At 30.4% G+C, this 20934-nt stretch overlaps 1 protein-coding gene across 1 annotated transcript; it reads right to left on the bottom strand.

Moving 5' to 3' along the window:
- Nucleotides 1-9813: 9813 nt before the first annotated feature.
- LOC142333801 (uncharacterized) lies at nucleotides 9814-20767 on the bottom strand. The gene is made up of 6 exons (XM_075381325.1): nucleotides 20650-20767; nucleotides 18471-18617; nucleotides 18240-18374; nucleotides 15076-15201; nucleotides 11919-12063; nucleotides 9814-9932 (listed from the first exon to the last, which is right to left on the bottom strand). Exons 2-5 carry the CDS (start codon nucleotides 18612-18614, stop codon nucleotides 11971-11973), a joined length of 498 nt encoding a protein of 165 aa, XP_075237440.1. The 5' UTR covers nucleotides 18615-18617; nucleotides 20650-20767; the 3' UTR covers nucleotides 9814-9932; nucleotides 11919-11970.
- Between the last annotated feature and the right edge of the window lie 167 nt (nucleotides 20768-20934).

The following is a 20934-nucleotide window of genomic DNA, read 5'->3' as shown; positions in this document are numbered from 1 at the left end:
TTCAGATTTAGAAAAACAGTGCAAGGTGAAAATATAAAGATACTATAATTTGCTGATGAAATAGTATTTCTAGCAAAGCGTAAAAATAAGATTTAAAAGAAACAATGAATAACATAGATGAAGGTTTTTACGCAAGAACTACTGTATGAAAATAAACAAGAAAAAAACAAAAGTAATGACATGCAATATAAATAATGTAGATGAACCACTGAATATAAAAATAGGAAGAGAAAATACTATGGAGGTAGAATTTTGTTGTTTGGGAAGTACAATTACTAAAGATGGACAAAGTAACAGCGATATAAAATGCTGAATAGAATAGGGGAAATGAACTTTCAGTCAGAAATATAATTTGCTTACATCAAAATTAATTTAAATGTCAGGAAAAGATTTTTTAAAGCATATGATTGGAGTGTAGCTTTATATGGAAATTATACTTGGATGATCTGAGTACCTGACAATAAAAGATTAAAAAGCTTTAGTAGTGTAGTGGTTTAGGAGAATGTTAAAAATCAGATGGATGGATAAAGTGACAAATGAAGAGGTGTTGCGGCAGTTGATGAAGAAGCATTTGGAAAAATATAATTAAAAGAAGACACTCTTATAGGCCACACATTAAGGCATCCTGGAATAGTCGCTTGATATTAAAGGGACAGGTAGATGGGAAAAAATTGTGCAGGCAGGCAATGTTTGGAATAAGTAATACAAATTGCTAGGGATGTAGGATGTAGGGGGTATATATTGAAATGAAACGACTGGCACTAAACAGGGAATGTTGGAGAGCTGTATCAAACCAGTCAAATGACTGAAGACAGAAAAAATACAATAAAATTGAACGGAAAACACTCAAGAAAGAAGATAAAATGTTCTATTGTCATATTATTAGTACAAATATAGAATAATGAAAACACTAGTGGACTATTTTTAAAAATAAAAAGTTGAGAGAGGATTTGGAAAATAGCAAAATTGATGTAGGAAAAATAAATCATTCATATTTCAGTTATAATAGTTTATTGGACATTGATCGTTTTCAAGCACCTCATTATTCTATTGTAAAATGAAATAATTAGCAACCGAATGTATTTCTGTGTACTATTCACATGTACCTATATGTAATCATATGAGAAAGACCTATTAACAGCGACGTTTGCTGAAAAAAATTATGAATTACGCAAACTATTTTACAAAAAATATCAGAAATCTAATCCCCTTTTTTATTTATTATTTTCATGTATAAGTTGGACAGGTTACAAAATTCAAATATCTTATTGGTATTTTAATACAATACAAGAGCTGAAAGTTTTCTACTCACAACTCCTTTGCCTAGTGTACTAGTCACTGCATTGTACTAGACTGTTGTATTTGCATTTTAAATACAAATGTGTCATGTTATTAGTAATCGGATGATGTCAACAGGTTAAATAGTACAATAAACCCTACTCATTCATCTTGCCTAAGTCAGCGAACAGTTTGGTCAACAAAGACGGGGCAAACCTTCAGCTCGCTAAGTGTAATTGGTGAAAATACTGAACACTAATCATTTACAGCAAATCATTAATCCATCATAATTCTTTTATGAAATAAATAGTAACCAAATGCATTTCTATGTACTACTCAGTTTTATCTGTCTATACATATGAGATATAAATTCTTCTTGCTCCTAATAACTCACTGATATTTTATTAATTGTTGTAATACAGAAAAATATAGTAAACAGCATACAAATCTATTTATGTACATCACTCATGTGTACCTGTGTATACATAAAGAGATTTATGACAAAACCATTTTTACTGGAAAAAAATATGAATTATAATCATCCACTTAGAAAAATAAAAAAGTATCCCTTTTTTTACTTATAATCTTGATTTATTAGATTGTACAGATTATACACTGCTAATATTTGACTATTTTATGAATTTGTTTCATTGCTGAACATTAATCACTTTCCAGCAATTGCAATTGCATTATTATTCTATTAAATATGAAAACATTTACCAAGAATTGAGAAGAAAAACTGTTTCTTTTATCACATCTTTTTAACAACTAATAATAGAACACTGAAAAAATTAATAGATTTCTACTGAAAGTAAAACAAAATAAATTAGATTGAAGCAATTAAATAGGATGTCCAAGAGGTAGGAATTGTAGAAAGATTTTTAAAACAGGATCTCTTTAGATAATTAATCTTCAATCATGAGTTAAGAAATAGAAAAAGAAGATGGCTGCAGAAAAGGACTGGAGAAAAGAGAAAGAAAATGAGTAGAATAAAAAAAATGCTAAAACAAATTATCTTTAACACTGTCCATAAATGTCTAAACAAGAAAGTAAAAACAATTCATTTAATGTGCTAACAAATTCAAAATCAACCTGAGATTTCAAACACCCCAAAGATGCATATAGACACACCGTCATAACTAATATGAGATAAATATAAACATGCATTCAGTCATATTAAAATACAACTGATTTGTTTTTAAGGAAAGGAATGATGTATGTTTAAAATAAATAAGCACCCTGTTTTCTGTGATCACAATTTTTATATTTTTATATTATAAACATATTTCTAAAACTGAAATTTATATAAATTGAGCTTTTTGTTGCAATAAAATAGTCTATTTCGCAAGGAAAATTATTTTCTAAAAAATTAAGTGCAGATAAAATATAAGAAAAAAAAATTTTAATTTTAAGTCGTATAAACATGCGATAGTAAAATTTTAGCAAAATATTATAAAAAACTATTCAAATTGCAAAAAACCCAAAAAAGAGCTGCATTTTTTTAGAACTAGTAACTAAACTAGAAAACACATATCTCCCAAATAAACAGGAAATAAAGAATATATAATCAGATATCTAAAACATAATAAAGTATTGTGCAAGGACTCAGTAACTGTGCAATTTTTAAAATTATGATAATTAATTATTATTATTATGCTTTTACGGCCAACATGGGACCACTTAAGTCAATTTTAGTTGGATCTTTTCTGAGAAAAGCGTGTTATTTTACTCTTCCGAGCTGCCCAGTATTTCTTCATCCGTTCAGATCTTGCTTTCTTTTCTTCATCCGTAAACACCCTCTTCGTTGTATTTTGTCGTTTGTCTGTCTTTTGTTTAAATCTAATGCTTTTGTCTTTTAGCTTTGTAATTTTTCCAGTTTTATTCTGTAGGTCAGTCAGGGAAATTCCCATTTCTTTCATATCTTCTCTAATTTCTTTGATCCATCCTACTTCTAGCTTTTGGAACCAGAGCTTTTCAGTGATATTTCTTGACAGTCTTGTTCCCGGTGTCCTTATGTGATGAACAAAGAAAGAGATTCTTTTTTTCCGCATAGTATCAGTAACAGGCTCTATTTCTCGATATACCACCTCATTTGCATTTGGCACAACCCACCATTGGCCTTCTTTTTGGTGTTTTTTATCGATACACGTTCTGATAATTCTCCTCTCTATTTTTAGAATTTTTTCAATTCGGTTTTTCTGAGTGATTTTGAAAAGGGTCTCGCTTCCGTAGGTGACTTCTGGCTGTACTACAGTTTTATAATGTTTAAGTTTTGTTTTAGCAGAAAGGCATTTTTTGTTATATGTTGACCGAGTTAATTTTTGGCATTTAATCATTTTATTTGTCCTGTTTTGCCATGTCACTTTTTCATTTAAATTATAAGTTATTATTTCCCCTAGATATTTAAATTGTTTTACTATTTTAATTTTCTGATTGTTTACCGTAATGTGCTCTATTACCAGAGGATCTATGGCCATTAGTTCAGTTTTTTCGAAAGAGATATGAAGCCCTATCTTTTGTGCTAGGTTTTGAAGGCTCATGATTTATGTTTTGGCTTCTTGAATATTATTTGCTAAAAGAGCGAGGTCATCTGCAAATCCTAGGCAATTTAGTGTGATGGAGTTTTTCTTAGTACCCATTTTTATATTTTTGGGATTTATTTCATACCATTTTCTCATGACAAGTTCGAGGGCGCAGTTAAAAAGGAGTGGTGAGAGGCCGTCTCCTTGCCTCAATCCAGTTTTTATGTAGAAGGGTTGAGAGAGTTCACCTCTGAATTTCACTCTGGACTGGATATTGGTTAAAGTTAATTTTATCATGTTTACGAGTTTAGGGTGAAGGCCCAGGTTTCTCAGAATATTCAGCATGGATGGTCGGTGTATACAATCATAGGCCCTTTTAAAGTCGACGAAGGTGATTATTAGTTTTTTTTCCGTCTTTTATATAAGTCCATCATAAGTTTTAGGGATATTATTTGCTCCGGGCAACCTCTCCATGGCCTAAATCCCCCTTGGTATTCCCCAAGTTCCAGTTCAAGTTGGTCTTTGCATCGGTTGTATATAACTCTCGACAGGATTTTGTATGTGCAATCCAGGAGAGGTATGGCTCTGTAGTTTTCCGGATTAGTTTTATCCCCTTTTTTATGTAATGGATGAATGAGGGCTGTGGTCCAGTGTTCTGGAAGTTTTTCTTCGTTCCATATTTTCACAAGGCATAGATGTAGGGAAGTTTTGACTGAATAAACTGATGAGTGTTTCCAGAGTTCCGCGAAAAGCTGGTCTTCTCCGCTTGCTTTGTAGTTTTTTATTTCATTTAAGGCTGCGAGAACTTCTTGAATTGTTGGCGGGTTGATAACAATTGGTGAAGTTTTAACTGGAGTTTCAGTGTCAATCTCAAAAAGCTCTGGGGGAGTCGTCACAGTTGAGGAGTCTATTGAAGGTTTCTGCCAAAATTTCAGCATTTTCTTTATTGGTGTGGGCCATATTTCCTTTTTTCCTCTCAGCATAAGGGTGGGTGGTTCATATCTTTGAAGAGCCTGACCAAAAATTTTATAATAGTCTCAGGAGTTAGTTTTCTTGGAACTTTCTTCTATTTGCTGAATCAAGTTTTTTTGGGCTTGTCGTTTGGTTCCTCTTATAATTTTCTGAGTTATTTTCCTTTGTTTGGTGAATTCATGGTTAGATTCTTCAGTTTTCTGGGTTTGGTGGTTGATCCAAGCCCGGTGTCGGTCTTTGAATGCTTTGTCACATTCTTCATTCCACCATTGGTGTTTTTTTCTTGGGTTTATAGGGGCTAGTTCTTCAGCTATTTCTTTCAGTTGGGATGTCAGTTCTTTTAAATTATTAGTTAATTTGATTTTTTTTGTTGTTTCTTCAAAGATAGCATTGTTTATTAATTTATGTGGATCATAAGCTCTTTTTTTTTTAGGTTGGGATTTTTTCTTTTTATGCGGGGTGAATTTTATTTTATTAATGGTATCCAGTATCTGTTCCTCTCAAGACTTTTACATTATAAATCTCCTTGTGATAATTCCAGTCCATGCAAACATGATCGAGTTGCCATTCCCCTTTTTTCCCATCTGGGTGTTTCCAAGTCTTCAATTTGTTTGGTTTTCTCATAAAATAGGTGGATTTTGAGATCATATTATGGTTTCTGCAAAATTCGACAAGTCTTTGGCAGTTTTAGTTTTCTTCTGGGCAGGCCATTTTCCGATAATATCACGATATCTTCGTTCTAATTACTTAATTAATGTATGATATCTTAGGGAAACTATATGATGAGAGAAAAATCCCACAAGAATGGAAGTCTGCCCTAATTCCTTCTCTACACAAAAAAAGAGACAAAATGGAAGTTTACTAATTACAGAGGAATTTCTCTTCTTACAGTAAAATCTTACAAAAGTTGTTGAGAATAGAAGAGCACATCAATAAACAATTTGCAGAATACATCAGGGTGGTCTAGAAAGGGAAGATCTTGTGCGGAACAAATAGTATGTGTAAAATGAATAAGCTGTATAAATTATAACCTTCTTAACCGAACAAATAATTTACATTGCCTTTTCTAAAGATTAATTTATTTTCAATTATCAGAAAAAGAATTTAAATTACCAATAAATAATTTAAGCATGATAAAATACGTTAATGAGACTGTTGATTCAGATCCCTTTTAATTGTGTTCTAGATAGACATCAAAGAATGGAAGAAAACAATGAAACTAAAGTGGTAGAAAAAAAAATTAGGTTACAAAAAGGACAACCTAGGAAGAGATTGTTTTGCCTTTATGGAAGATCAGGCAATAATTGGAGACAATTTTGAAGTAACAAAAATTCAAATAGAAACATTAAAGTAACTACAGAAAAAAGGATTATCTATTTCCTAAAAAAATACAAATGTTTGACGGATATTAAAAATAAATCAAAATCTCTAAAAATTAATTATCACAGATTTAAATGAATTAATTCATCAGTAAAAAAAAAATCTTAAATAAAAATCGCTTAAAATATATAACAAAAAATTTATTAAAGAAATGTATCAGAATACTGCCGGTGGCAACAGAGGATTTTTTTTATTTTTAAGATTCTTAATTTTTTTGGGAGGTTTTAAACTTGTCGGGCAAAAAAAAAAATTTTTTACATTGTCTGAGTATATACTTTCAAAAATATGTCTGTAAATTTCTACATACAAATTCATAATATTTGAGAAGTTGCAACAACTAAAACTAGTAGAGATGCAAATAGAATTTCTGAGCGCGGTGGAGAGACCTGCCATGTCAAGTCTCTGCCCTCTTATTGTTAAGATTTGCAGCTTCCACCCTTACCAAAACCAAAATCTTTTTCTATTGTGAAAAAATAAAATTGTGAACAGAAGTTGAGAGAGTAATATGATTATTTAAATGATTAGACATACATTTCAAAATGTTAGTTTTTGTTAATTTTCAAAGTTGTGAAATATTTTTAATTACGCTTGTTGCTGCAAAAGGAAAAAAAAATTTAAAAAGCTTTTATTTAACTAATATTAATATTAACATTAATAAAAAACAGGAAACAAATTAGAAAAACCCTCTAAAAAGTAAAAAATAAGAATTAAATCAAATTGAGAATTTAAAAAAAAAAAATATAATATATGCACTGAAAAGTAAAAAAAAAATTATATAAATATCTAATAAATGACCAATAAATAAGTGTAATAATAATAAAATTAAAAGTAACGAAAATATTTAGTTCAATAAAAGCGTGGCACAGTTTTTATAATTTATTTTAAAAAACACATTTATTTTTATGTCAACCTTCATTTTCATTTTCAATAACGACGCGAGGAGACGGAAAGGTCTGCTGGAACTTCTCCAGTTGAGACTGACTAGCTACAAGTAACAATCAGGGAAAATGGACCCACTTGCTTTCTTTGTACGTGTTCTCTAGTTAAAGTTCATCTTTGAATTCTGCTTGTAATCTAACCCGAATTGAACGCATTCTTTCCGCTAAAAGTTTTATTTTAATTGATTATGAATGTTTATTTAATGAATTCATAATTACAATTACAATTATAACGATAATAATTAATAATTTTTCAGATTACCGTCAAAATGAATAACTTTGTGCAAGATTTCTAAATTTAATTTTTATTTTTAATCTTATTTCCTTAAAGGTCATCTCGGTGCAAATTTGAACCGTCAAAGAATTAAAACTTGAGTTATTTTTATTACAGATAAATAAAGTATATGCATATACTAAACAACCTCATTAAACAAAAAATATATTTTAAAATACAGCAAATGTCTATAAATACTTATTCGAAAACATTGTTATAAAAACTGCACCACGCTTTTATTTAACTAAATATTTTCATTACTTTTAATTTTAAAATTTAATAATTATTACATTTATTTATTGGTTATTTATTAGATATTTATATAATTTATTTTTTACTTTTCAGTGCATTTTTATACTTGTTAATATATTATATTTTTTTGTTTAAAATTTTCAATTTGATTTAATTCTTATTTAGAGGGTTTTTCTAATTTGTTTCCTTTTTTTTTATTAATTTTAATATTAATATTAGTTAAATAAAAGCTTTTTTAAAAAATATTTTTTTATATGTAATTAAATATATTTCTGTAATTTTTTTTGGGTTTTTTGTTTTTTTTTTATTTTTTACTTTTTAGTCTTAATGAACAATAAACTTTTTACATCCAAAAAAATATTCTTAATAATATTTATATCTGAATATTATTGTTTGTTAAAACTAAAAAAAAAGGAAAAATATTTATTTTTACACATAGAAGTTACATACGTGTACCAAATTTCAATCATTTTCATACGATAGTTCATGAGAAATGAAAATTTTCAACTAAATGCATGAATATAGCATAGGGGTAGAGCATGGGAGCATGGGGGTGGGTCATATCAAATTCCGACACTGTAGTGCTGTATTGTCATCAAAGTTACACACTTGTACCAAATTTCATTGATTTTCATACGACAGATCAAAAGACACAGCAGTTGCAAGATTTGATTATAACTAAAGCAAGTTAAATAAAAGCATATAAAAAGAGGAAAATAATTTACAACCAGCAGATAACAATAGACATTTTTAAAGAAATTGATACTTGAAAGTAGCACTAATTTTTTTACACGTATGTTGATAAGAAATTAAAAGCTATTAAAGATTTTGAGGTCAATACTGATAACAGGCACAGCTTGTTTGGTTTTAATATTTGAAAACATTACTAAAATGTAAGACACACGATGTGAAGTTAAACTTAATATAAAATCAGCATTATTTGAGAAAAAAAATGTTCAAGAAAGACACATGTAACTTGTGATTTATACAAGTCTCACTTGAGAACTTTATACAACTTTTTTACACCAAATTTTCTGATTGCCATGGTTCTGAGCTTAAAATGTTCATAAACATACTCATCATATATTATAAAAAACAGTAATATACAAATCTGCGTTTGAGGCATACAAGATAAAAATTCCCCACCTTAAGTTGAAACATACAAAAATGAGAAAAATGTAATGTTACATTAGAAAAATTTTGTCATATTAGTTTTAAATTATACACATATGAAAGAATGCTATTAATTATTTCCTTAATTTTCTTAAAAGGTCAAAACAAACCTCTAATAAGGATATTGTAAGATGTCTTTCCAAAATATAAATCCGATTAAAAGATTTTTGATAAATGTTACAAATATTAATTTTTTTCTTTATGTGGAAATTAATATGTTTTTAAAATCACAACTGCAATTAAAAGACTTTTGGCAAAATTTACATACATAATTTTTCCTTTTGGGATGTAAATTAATATGCAACTTTAAATTAGGAAAACGATTTAACATCTTCTAACAGAAGTTATAAATTAATTTTTCTCTTTTGTATGAATATTAACATGTGCCTTTAAATGGTCTTTACGATTAAATGACTTTTGACAAAAGTTACAAATATACTTTTTCTCCTTAGTATGAATATTTAAATGTGATTTTAAATTAGAACTTTGATAAAAACACTTCTGACAAAAGTTACAAATATACTTTTTCTGCTTAGTATGAATATTTAAATGTGATTTTAAGTTACAACTTTGATAAAAAGACTTCTGACAAAAGTTACAAATATAATTTTTCTCTTTTGTATGAATATTAATATGTTTGTTTAAAGTGCTTTTGTTATTAAATGACTTTTGACAAAAGTTACAAATATACTTTTTTTCCTTAGTATGAATATTAACATGTGTCTTTAAAAGGTATTTACGATTAAATAACTTTTGACAGAAGTTACAAACATAATTTTCCTCTGTTGTATTAATATTATTAAGATGTCTATTTAAAACATTTTCATAATTAAATAACTTTTGACAAAAGTTACTAATATTTTTTCTCTCTTTAGTATGAATGTTAATGTGTCTCTTTAAAGAACAATTACATCTGAATCTTTGATTGCAATATTCACAAACCAATTTCTTTCCTTTCTGCTCGAGCAACTTGTTTTCACTACTTATATTCTCTATTAAATTTTCTATTGTTACATCACCGTATGCACAATTACATTCACTGAAGTTTTCATTTATAATTCCATCATCTATCGAATTATTTATGCTCTTACAAGTAATAAAATTCTTGGTACTTCCCTTGATGGTTCTTTTATCCATAGGCACCTGCAAATAAGTTATTTTTTGTTTTAATTATGAATTAATAAAAAATTATTTCGATTACAATAACATTAATAAGTGTTTACTTTAAGTCACTAAATATGTATAAAAAATTGAATATTTTAAACATATATTCATAATCAACATGGTTTTAAATATTAATTAATCAGAGTTAATTTTAGTGTAATAAGGAACTCTATCTTATAGTATCTATCTATAGTATGTTTATACTCTTGACTGAAACTTCATTGTAAAATGCATGTTTTAGGAAAACCAACAAAACTAACTATTTAGAAAATATATAACAGGTCAATATATTTATTACTTTTATATTCATATTGATCAGATCTACAAACCCATATATTTTATATATACGATGTCTGGGGAAAAAGGTATCTAAAACTAATGGCCTATATTTAGGAAACCAGTCCTTGAAATCTCTTACAACATAAGTTCAAACGAAAGGATATATCCCCCAAGATTTGTTTGGTATACTCTCAGATTCAGCAGAATACACAAGTGCAGACAAGCCGACTCCAATGCAACTGTCAAAATACATGCTTTGGTGCAAGTTTTACAACTTCAGTGCACGCTTTGGTTAGTAGATTAAATTAGTTATGCATGTTCAATGGCTTGTACAAACTGAATTAAATATCAATTCTCCTACATCCAAGACATCATATTCCAAACACATGACTTCAAGAGAGACTGGAAGCTTGGTTTCACTAACTGGAAATCAAAGGTTTTTTAGTTACAAGAGACTGTGAATCAAGTAAGCAATGCATTCATTGCCAGTCTAGGTAAATCTATTAGGTGGTCTAGTTATGGACTGAAAATTCCTCTTTCTACTGTTCATGATATTGGTAATAAGCGCTCCATTTGCAAGTGTACAAGTTACAAATACATCACACTAAACCAAATGTTCGCTGGCAATATCAGTTTGTAGCAGAGGTAATCTTCATATTGAAAACAATCATAATTATAATGATATTTTATTAAAAGATGAGGCAACTATTCATACATTTGGGATAGTTAAAGACACAATTGTCAAATTTGGTATAGTGAAAACACCATACAGTAATAAAAAATGAATGAGACATACCAAAAGTCAGTATCTGTTATGATGAGAAAAGATGGCATCATTGGGCAGTTTTTTCATAAGTCCACTGTTACAGGGCATACATACCATTACATGCTTACGAACTTTGCTGTTCTTCAGATTCCTGCAGGATTCAGTTTCCAACAAGATGGTGCTACATACCACTTTTATCGACATGTTCCTAAATAACACTTCCCCGCATGTTAAATGAGACAAGGAGGTCCTAGTGCATGGCCACTACATCTCTTAGATATCACTCCTCTGGACTTTTTTGCTTGCGGGTTTATTAAAAGTTATAACAAAGAAAGTTTGTGATTTGAACGAATTAAAACAAAAAATTGTTAAAGGCTTAAACACATGACAAAAAATAGATTATTGTCTAGGTGTCTGACAAGCTAAAAGCGGTGCAAACATTACAGGTGATAAACCTACAATAACATGCTGAGTTTTTAAAAAAAAAGTTGTAAAAATTATTACCTGGTATTAAGAAAATCATTAATAAAATGTATTTTAAAAGTATTAATAAAATCTTATTTCACAACTATGTTTCATCTGTATCACGTCCATCCTGACCTTGTAGGAATAGACACCTGCCATGTGATGATTCTGGTCAAAATGTCACCCTCTCCATATTATCCCTACAAAAAAACCTATCAATAAGTCTTAAACAAGACTGACCGATTGAGCTGACAATAAAATGAACTACATCTAATAGGAAAGGTTGAGTTCAACACATAACAGCATGAATAAAATAAAACAAAAACATAAAACAGAACGTAGTAAAACGTAAATAGAGAACAAGACCAAGAACATAAAACATAAACACTAATACCATAACAAGAACATAACAAAACAACAAATGGAAAACCCAAGGGGGAACCTACTCTACACACCTTCAGCAATCCTTTCTTTTACAAGAGATCCCATATGTTCTTCAATGATGGTTCACTTGGCCTGGTTTTTCCAATTTTCATGGAAGTCCAACGTCGACCTGATAACATCAAGCCGACAAATCACTTCTGTATGCTTCATATCATACTGAAACATTCATAGAAAACATAAACATAATTCTCCAGCGCACCGCATTGCAGATATAACACAGAATCAACCAGGCCAAAGCGAGCCAATCTGCCCCTAAACGCGCCATACCCTGGAAGAAATTGCATCACAAATTTTTTGATCATACCAAGAGGAGTAGATGGGCAGATCATGCCCATCTACTGTTTCACCCCATCTTGCCTGCCATAAAGGATAGACCTTTGCTCAACAGTCTGAACATTTTCTAAAGTAACTCTCCTGACTTCTTAGCAAAATATCACCAACCAAGTTGCCCCCCAGACACAAGTAGATCAATCGAATTCACTCCAACACTAGCTTCCTTGTGATCGCATTTAAATAATAATTTAACTGATCCTTTCTTCCAACAATCTGGAAAATACCCGGCAAACAACTATCTGCTAAAAACCCGTGTGACAGTTCTGACACAAACTGAGCAAAGAAGGAGCTCCACTGTTATACCATCAAAGGCAGGAGCCGCACCCTTTCCAAAACTACAAATAACCTGACGCACTTCAGCATTGGTAATTTCCAAACATAAAGCATCCCGTATACATGAGCGACCTCACGACACACCAGTAAATACACGCAGACTCACTATCTGCATTATCATCAGGCAGTAAATCATCAAGTAGTTTTTGTAATATTTTAGTTTTATCTGATATAATTCCATGCCAAGTTGAGAGAGCGGACAGAAGAACATCCTTTCTATGTTTGTCTCAAAACACTGTATACTACTCCTCATGGGTCTTTATTACCCTGGTGTTGCACAAAAGAACGCCAAAAATCTCTTTTGGCACTACATACCTTGTGAAAGTAATAAATAATTCCTGCGCTCTCTATAATTAGCAACAAGTATGGCCCACCGTCCAGGATCACATTCTCATTGAGATGCCTTTCGTAAACAACAGACAGACTGTTTCAAATTAGTATATTCCCTATTCCACCACAACACTTGCCTCTATCGACTGGAACTACAGGGTATAGAGCACTAAGCAGGGTCAATAAAGGACGCCTACAATTTTTCTGCCAGGTTCTTTAATTCCAAATCATTGACTCCAAATCACTCCTGTTCAAAACTTAAGAGTCTAACCGAGAGAGAATCCACAAATTTCTTCGCCTCTTTCTCTTACGATCCACTCTCATGTCAGACTTACCAACCTTTGAAGAATCAGTAATCACTTGGAAAGTCGTTCCCAACATCTGCAACGACCACAAGACCATTCTTTGTTTCTATTATTGGTTGAATCTTCAAGTTTGACCTCTTACTGCGAAGGACTACCTGACTCATCCTTCATGTCTTTACTTTTCTTTTCTTTTTTCCTGTTTAGCCTCCGGTAACTACCGTTTAGATAATTCTTCAGAGGATGAATGAGGATGATATGCATGAGTGTGAATGAAGTGGAGTCTTGTACATTCTCAGTTCGACCATACCTGAGATGTGTGGTTAATTGAAACCCAACCCCCAAAGAACACCCGGTATCCACAATCTAGTATTCAAATCCATGTAAAAATAAGTGGCTTTACTAGGACTTGAACGCTGTAACTCTCGACTTCCAAATCAGCTAATTTGGGAAGAAACGTTAACCGCTAGACCAACCCGGTGGGTTTTTATGTCTTTACTAGTTTTACTAGATGTCACTTCTTTCATATTGACAAACACCACTTCTGGCTCTCATCAGGACAGATTAGCTTTGTGTTTCCTTTACCACCACCTCTCTTGCTCCAACACGATTAGCAGCCAACGTCTCTTATCCCTGAGCGAGATCTGCCACAACTGACTTAAAATCCCTCACCTTAGGAAGAATCCTATCCTGCACACTTTTGGAGGCACTCCTTTGAGTTTCCAACAACTTAAAAATTAAATCTTAATTCTCCTCAAAGGCTCGCAGTAAGGGAGCAAGGTACCTGCCTTTCTAACGGTTTTCCCTGATTCTTGAACCAAAACCTTAACTTTTCCAGCCCAGGTTGATGGCTCAACTTGCGACTTATCCTCCCTAGAAGAGTAGGAAGAGCCATCAAGCTGCAATACCTCACCACGTTGAACCCAGTTGGGCTTACCCTGTTTCTTAATGTCAGCTGTCAGACATACCCCCGATCAACAATCCACTATATAGCGAACTAAATGGGTAAATCCACAAGTACAAGAAATTCACACCACTTAACCCATGTTGGATTGACTACATGCAAATTCAGGTAAGAAAATTTTCGCATAAAATCTCAGATTGAAGTCTAATAGACATACAAACAGTCATTACACCCACTTTTCTAAACAAAGTGGGTGCACAATAATAAACACACAATACAAATAAAAACTATCAACACAAACAGTTGCCAATATGACAGCTGTTCAAATTAAACAAATGTATGAAATTTCAACAAATTAAGGTAGTAGTTCAAAGAAAATAAATCCACCCACTCATACAGATAGCCTAGATAACCTACAGAGGCTACTTATGTAACAAAAAATTTGAATTAAAATACCCAAAGATAGAAAGCAAAAACAAATATCAAACCCTTACAAACAACCTAGTATAATAACTTCTGAATATTTTCAGAAACATAGCAAAGCAAATAGTAACAAATAAGCGGAATCCACACAAACCAGACTGTTTCCGCTGGCATTGCGTGTTTATCTCTCTGTGTCGGGTCCTTTTTAAATTGCTTACCTGGTAAAATATTCTAATTTTTCAACCAGAACAACTAACAACAAATCACCCACAGCTTATTGAAATATGAATTGTATCAACAGATTATAATACATACATTTTAATTATCACCAAATTTTCAAACAAAAATTTTACTCTCACACACTGATAATTTATCATTTACACATAGCATAAGTCAGTATTAATTAAATAGAACTAATAGAAATAAAAACAATTTTTTTTTATAACAGAACACATACAAGTAATAAAATATACATACACACAAATTACATACATATAATTTACGAAATAAGCAAGACAGAAATCATGTTTAATTAATACTTACATGACCTGGATAAAACCCCATCTCTTGTTCTTTTTTAATCGGGCGTAAATCATTTATTTGTTCATTGGTTCTCATATTAAGATTAGGTTGCGATGCAACATCATCATTCAATAAGATCTCAGATTCCTTTAAAAAAAAAGGATAATGAAAAAACCTTGCAAAATATGAAAACGAACTAATATTAAATCATTTTTTTTATTCTACCTGCAACTTAATAATACCATTATATACATCATAAAATTCAATTTAAAATAGATATTTTTGGTAACAAATACCATTAAAAATCTAAGTCTAATTGCTAAAAATGATACAAAAATCAAGAATTAAGACAGAAATAGACCAAAAAAAAGAAAAAAGTTGTTTTAATTAATTTTTATATAAATTTTCTATCGATGAAATATAACACTAGTTGTTAAAAATGTATACAGGTTTTATTTTCTTAATGTGTAGGTTGCAATTTGTTTAACTACAGAACATAAAATCAACACCACCAAGGCCAAATGAAACGCAGATGATATATATGTAATGAAAAGATAAACAGTGGGACCCCAAATTTCCAGACGTCAAACTAACTGGACTTTTTAAATTCAGACTCGGCAATTAAAAAAAAAACAAATACATTATTTGAAAATTTTAACACTATTCAAATAGATCTTTGCTTCAATGGGAAGTTTTTTTATCAATCTTTATTTTACTGGGTTTTTTAACGGACTTTTCTTCAATTCATTTGCATTTATTGTTGGGTAAAGTTAACAAAAATAAAAGAACACACAGCTCGTATTTGCCAAAAGAAATTGGACTTTAATTAGAAAGAAAACAACTGAACTTATGTTAAATCATAACCTTAAAAAATTAAAAGAAATTATGAAGTAAACATAACTTAATTCTATATAAGAAATGTCAGCTGAATCAACATATGAATAATGATATTAAATGAGAAAATAGATGAATATACATTTTTCAAATACACATTTTGAAAATCAACAATTTAACAAAGCCTGAAAACAAGAGAACATAAAACACCCTATTTACAATTATATACTTAGAAAAACATAACATCAATAAACATAGTATGACTGGAAAACCATTTGCATTACTGACATATGCTGTAATATTGAAAAATTAGCAATGAACAAATGTCATTAACTTAGAAAAATAAACTACAGTACATCTTATTATTGGCACTGGCCTTTTCTGAATTATGAACATCATCAAACTTAACATTAAATAATTAAAGCATGTGATTCTAGTTTAGTATAGAAAAAAGGCCACGATTATATTTCAGTATAAAAAAAGAGTTAATTACAATAATCAAATTGAAAAAAGTGAACATATAAATAGAGTTTATTTTAGTAAACAAGCTTTCTTGAAAATATAAAATTACAAAGAAGTCCAAAAACGTAACTTCACATCAGGAGTTATTTTCTTTAGATTAATTTAAGAGAAGTAATATGAATTCAGTTCATGAATAGATAATAATTAATCTCTGCGATTAACAAATTACATTAAACTGAATGATAGAGTCAAGTACAAATATAAACAAATTGTAATAAGTAAGCACATAAAATATGTTTGCACATGACATAATAACATAACCTTATATAAGCCACCTGGACTGCCTGTACTGAGTGCACTTAAGTGAATAAATGGTTTTTTAAACCCAACTTGAAAAACATAATGTACGATTTACTGAATGTTTCACAAATTTTACTAATAGCGCAACTGTTTACTATAATAAATAATGAAGGATTTGAACATCCCTTAATAACACACGAATATCGGTAAAAAATGAACTCGTGAAATTAAAGTGCACATATACATACAGTTATCCTTGGCGTAGTCTGTGATGGCGAATAAAAAATAACAGAGGTAACAATTTGTGATTAGAAGTTGAATAATTAAGTAGCACCTCAGATATGTAGCAACGAGTTTGGAGAGAATCTGCATCGATGAAAAAGTAATCAGCAGCTGGAGAAGATTCGGCAGTTTGTAGCGATTGAAACACTTTCCGGAGAGACGTAATATACAGAATTTGAACTTAACAAAGAAACAAGGCAAAACAAAACATAGAGATCGGTGAAGTCACAAAACACTGACGAGTTGAACTACAGAATATTTCGACGGAGAAATACCACAACGTTTATGAGAGTACAAAGACGACGAACGTATTTAAAAACATGAAGTATGAGAGAGAAAGGTCACAGTCGACCGCACATGGTGAAAGTCTGATCTACTCTGCCGAAAAAATGGCGTAAGTGAAAAGAGGGGGAAACCAAACCTAGGCAGACCTAAGAGAGTGTGTGTTGGCAACAAGAGTAGTGTCTAAGTGTTAGTATGAGAACGATTAGAGAAAACGTGTAGAATTCGGGAATGAAGACATAACAAAAATAATTTACAAGCAAGCAGACCACTAAAGAATTACGTAAGGCTGATAAAATAAATTTCTGAATACGCACAAGTTGAAAAAATGACATCAGGGCAGACAAAAAGAAATAGACTTCTAGGAACTATGACAATACTGAAATTGGCTGAGAATAAAAAACACTTAAGAATAATATATATATATATTATGACTAAACAGCAGTAAATAATGCGTGATAGAAATAAGCTGACACCAATATGATGATGCAACAGTAAGTCAAACTGGAGCCTAGAGAAATTGATGTCGAAAACAAACCCAAACGACCTATTTTAAAAATACACGTATGATAAGCCTTACAAAAATGCAAAATAAATTTACCAAGCCTGTAAACTACAAGACTCGACCATAACCTTGAATATATTGGAATAAAACAACTTTACAGCACATGCTTCAACTTGCCACAGTCAAAGCATAAATTTTCATGGAGTTTTGCATATACAATCCGAGACATGGGTACATGCGCATTATCATAATAAAAACAGTCGTAATGTTTTGGCCAATGTGGTAAAGCATCAGAACTGTAATGCTCCCAGTACGTGTAAGTTAAACTTTTAAATTCAAGAATTACTAAAGAAAGAATCAAAACATGATAGAAAATGCAATGAAGTCAAATTAAAGAATCGACATTAAGTGCATACATAAACTTTCATTCCTATAATACTCCGATGAATACACTCTGAGATGGCTAGTATAAACTTCATACGTTACTTTCAATATAAAATAAATGCACAATAAAACTTACCACTTCATTTTTAATTGCATGATCTTCAGATTTAATTAACTTGATCCCTTCAAACGCAAGAGGATCAGTTACTTCATTATAATTATCACAACCATTACCAAGTGGCTCCTCTTTCACTTGGAAAGAATCACTATCCTAAAACATAAAATCAACATTTTAATGTTAAGTTTAATGATGTGATGACACTTCCTATATGACATAAACAAAAAACATAAATCAAATTATACTTACACAATCAGATGTAATATCATCAATCGGGTGATGTGGTAAAAACAAGCATAATGTTTCCTCTGCGCTATCATCTTCAATTTCTAGTTTGATACTGTTAGAGGACAGAGCTTCAAATGTGTAGATATTCTTTAAAGGTACATCCATTACCTTCAAAAATAAAAACATTAAAATTAAAATTTAAGTATTTATAATGAAAACAATAAAATCGCTGCAAACTATAAAACATTACATTCATTGAAATTTTTAAACCAATCTATTTATATTTATATACTGTTTCAATATTTATGAAATACAATTTTGAAACAGCCTGGGAAAATTTTAAACCCGACTAAATAATCTGGCTTTTTTATTTCTTATTTCATTAAACACTAAATTTACAAGTATTAAAATTTCAAAATGCCTCAAGCAATTTTTTTTGCCAAATAAAAATTCAAGGGTTTGCTAGGCTCCCACTATGCTTCAGCCAGGTCTTTGATTTTGTATTCACACATTAAAAAAGTAGTATTACACAAATTTTCACAGAGCATCAAATACCTAACCTAAAATGTTTAACAGCTCTCCTACTAATAATAGATATGCTTAGAATTAGTTAAATACAATATCTAAACGATAAATGGTTTGGACAGCAATGATCTGTAGAAGGTAAAAATCCAAGCCGAGGATATCAATATTTTAGTCAATTAACAATCAGTTTTGTGAGTTATGGTGACCTGTTAAGATAATAATCCATTCTGTGTAGAGAGGTTAGGGTTTAAGGTGAAGGTTAGAGTTCTGTGGAGAGAGGTTACATACAGTTTTGTAGTTAAAACTATAAACTACCTTAATAGTTATTCAGTCAAAGACTCAGTCAGCTGAAGATGACTGATGCGGCTCTTTGTAAGCTGATTATCCATCGTACACAAGACCAACAGTGTCGAACGAGTAGTATAGTCTCTCTCTGTAATAAGTATATTTCCATTATAACATAAATTCAGCCACTTTTCCTACAAGACAGAGTTAAGTATTACCAAACTTTGGTAATTTATCCCTAAATTCTCTCCACAAAAATCTAACCTTAACCCTAACCTTTCTCCACAGAATGGATTAATATCTGAGACCATGTCTCAATAACTCACAAAACTGATAGTTAATTGACTATAGTACCGATAATGTGGCGTGGACTTTGACCTTGGATGGGTCACCCGCTGTCCAAATCTGTTTTCAAAATTTACATCTTGTGTTTTGCTGATCCTAAGCACATATTAAAGTATAAAACAAATTAATGTTGATCAAGTAACTGCTCAGGATTACCAAATAAAAAGAGATATGGTAATGGTTTTTAGATAAAAAATTAATAAAAATAATTCTGAAATAATACTCATGAAACTTTATCAGGACTGCAATCAATAAATACAAAAACAGAAATTGATAAATAATTATATACACTTTTAAAAACCTTACAGTCCACTCATAAGATATTTATTCTTCAACTCTGGCTGAAAATAATTTCAAATTAGCAGCAACTTTATTCAAAAAGTAGTGGAAAAATAAAATCATTAAAAAAAGGGTTTTGTTTACGTATGTATTTATCTGTAAATAGATATAAGTTACAAGCAAGTTTTTTCAGTTTTTTGGTTCAATTCTTTGTTACTGAAATACAAATCTGGGTAAATGTGTAAATAACTAAAAAGAAACATACAATACAATAAGCACAAGCTTGTTTCCATACAGTCGCTAATTAAAATATTAATGGTAAATAATTTAACGTGTAATAATGTTTCATCATGCTGTTCCAACCTAAATATTAATTTTTAAAATAACATTGACAAAATCTTTTCTCTTCAACTCTTACTATAATTTTCTGTGTATATTTTTGATGACGTTCACAACGTTGAAGAAAACAGTATTATTACTATATAATCTAGAAATGATTAAACAATTGTCTGTGAAAACAAAACTATTGTTACTTATTACGTACTTAAAAGGATAAAACAATAAACATTTAAAAATATGTTAAAGAATAAATTATTAAAAAAGCAAAAACTATAAATAAGTAAACTACACAAAAAGGACAAACTCCATTATTTTTTCTTTGAAACTGCATTTTAAAAGAATAGAAAAAATAGAAACTACAGTTGCCAAAAAAGACATATTTTACATTAGTAGTCATTAAATATTAATATTAGCGTAATTAACTTACATCGAATAAACAAGTAACGAATATAAACTATCGACAATCAACTTACAATAACTTGCTATAGTTTTAATTCAACTAACCTAACTCGCAAACAGATGATTACGGCGAATCAGTCGGACCGATGATGCCAACATGAATTTTAGTAGTAATGACATACATATGTACACCGTAAATATTTTAATCGTTCTTGGGCAGTCATGTAATATGTATAGATTTATTCAGCTGTAGCAAACTAATATTTATATTTACTTAGAATATTACTAAGTGTCAATAAATATATATATATAT

Source organism: Lycorma delicatula, chromosome 13 (genome assembly GCF_047948215.1).
Source record: "Lycorma delicatula isolate Av1 chromosome 13, ASM4794821v1, whole genome shotgun sequence".
NCBI lineage: Eukaryota > Metazoa > Arthropoda > Insecta > Hemiptera > Fulgoridae > Lycorma > Lycorma delicatula.
The sequence above is the reverse complement of the archived record's forward strand: the minus strand, read 5'-3'. Positions and strand labels throughout refer to the sequence as shown.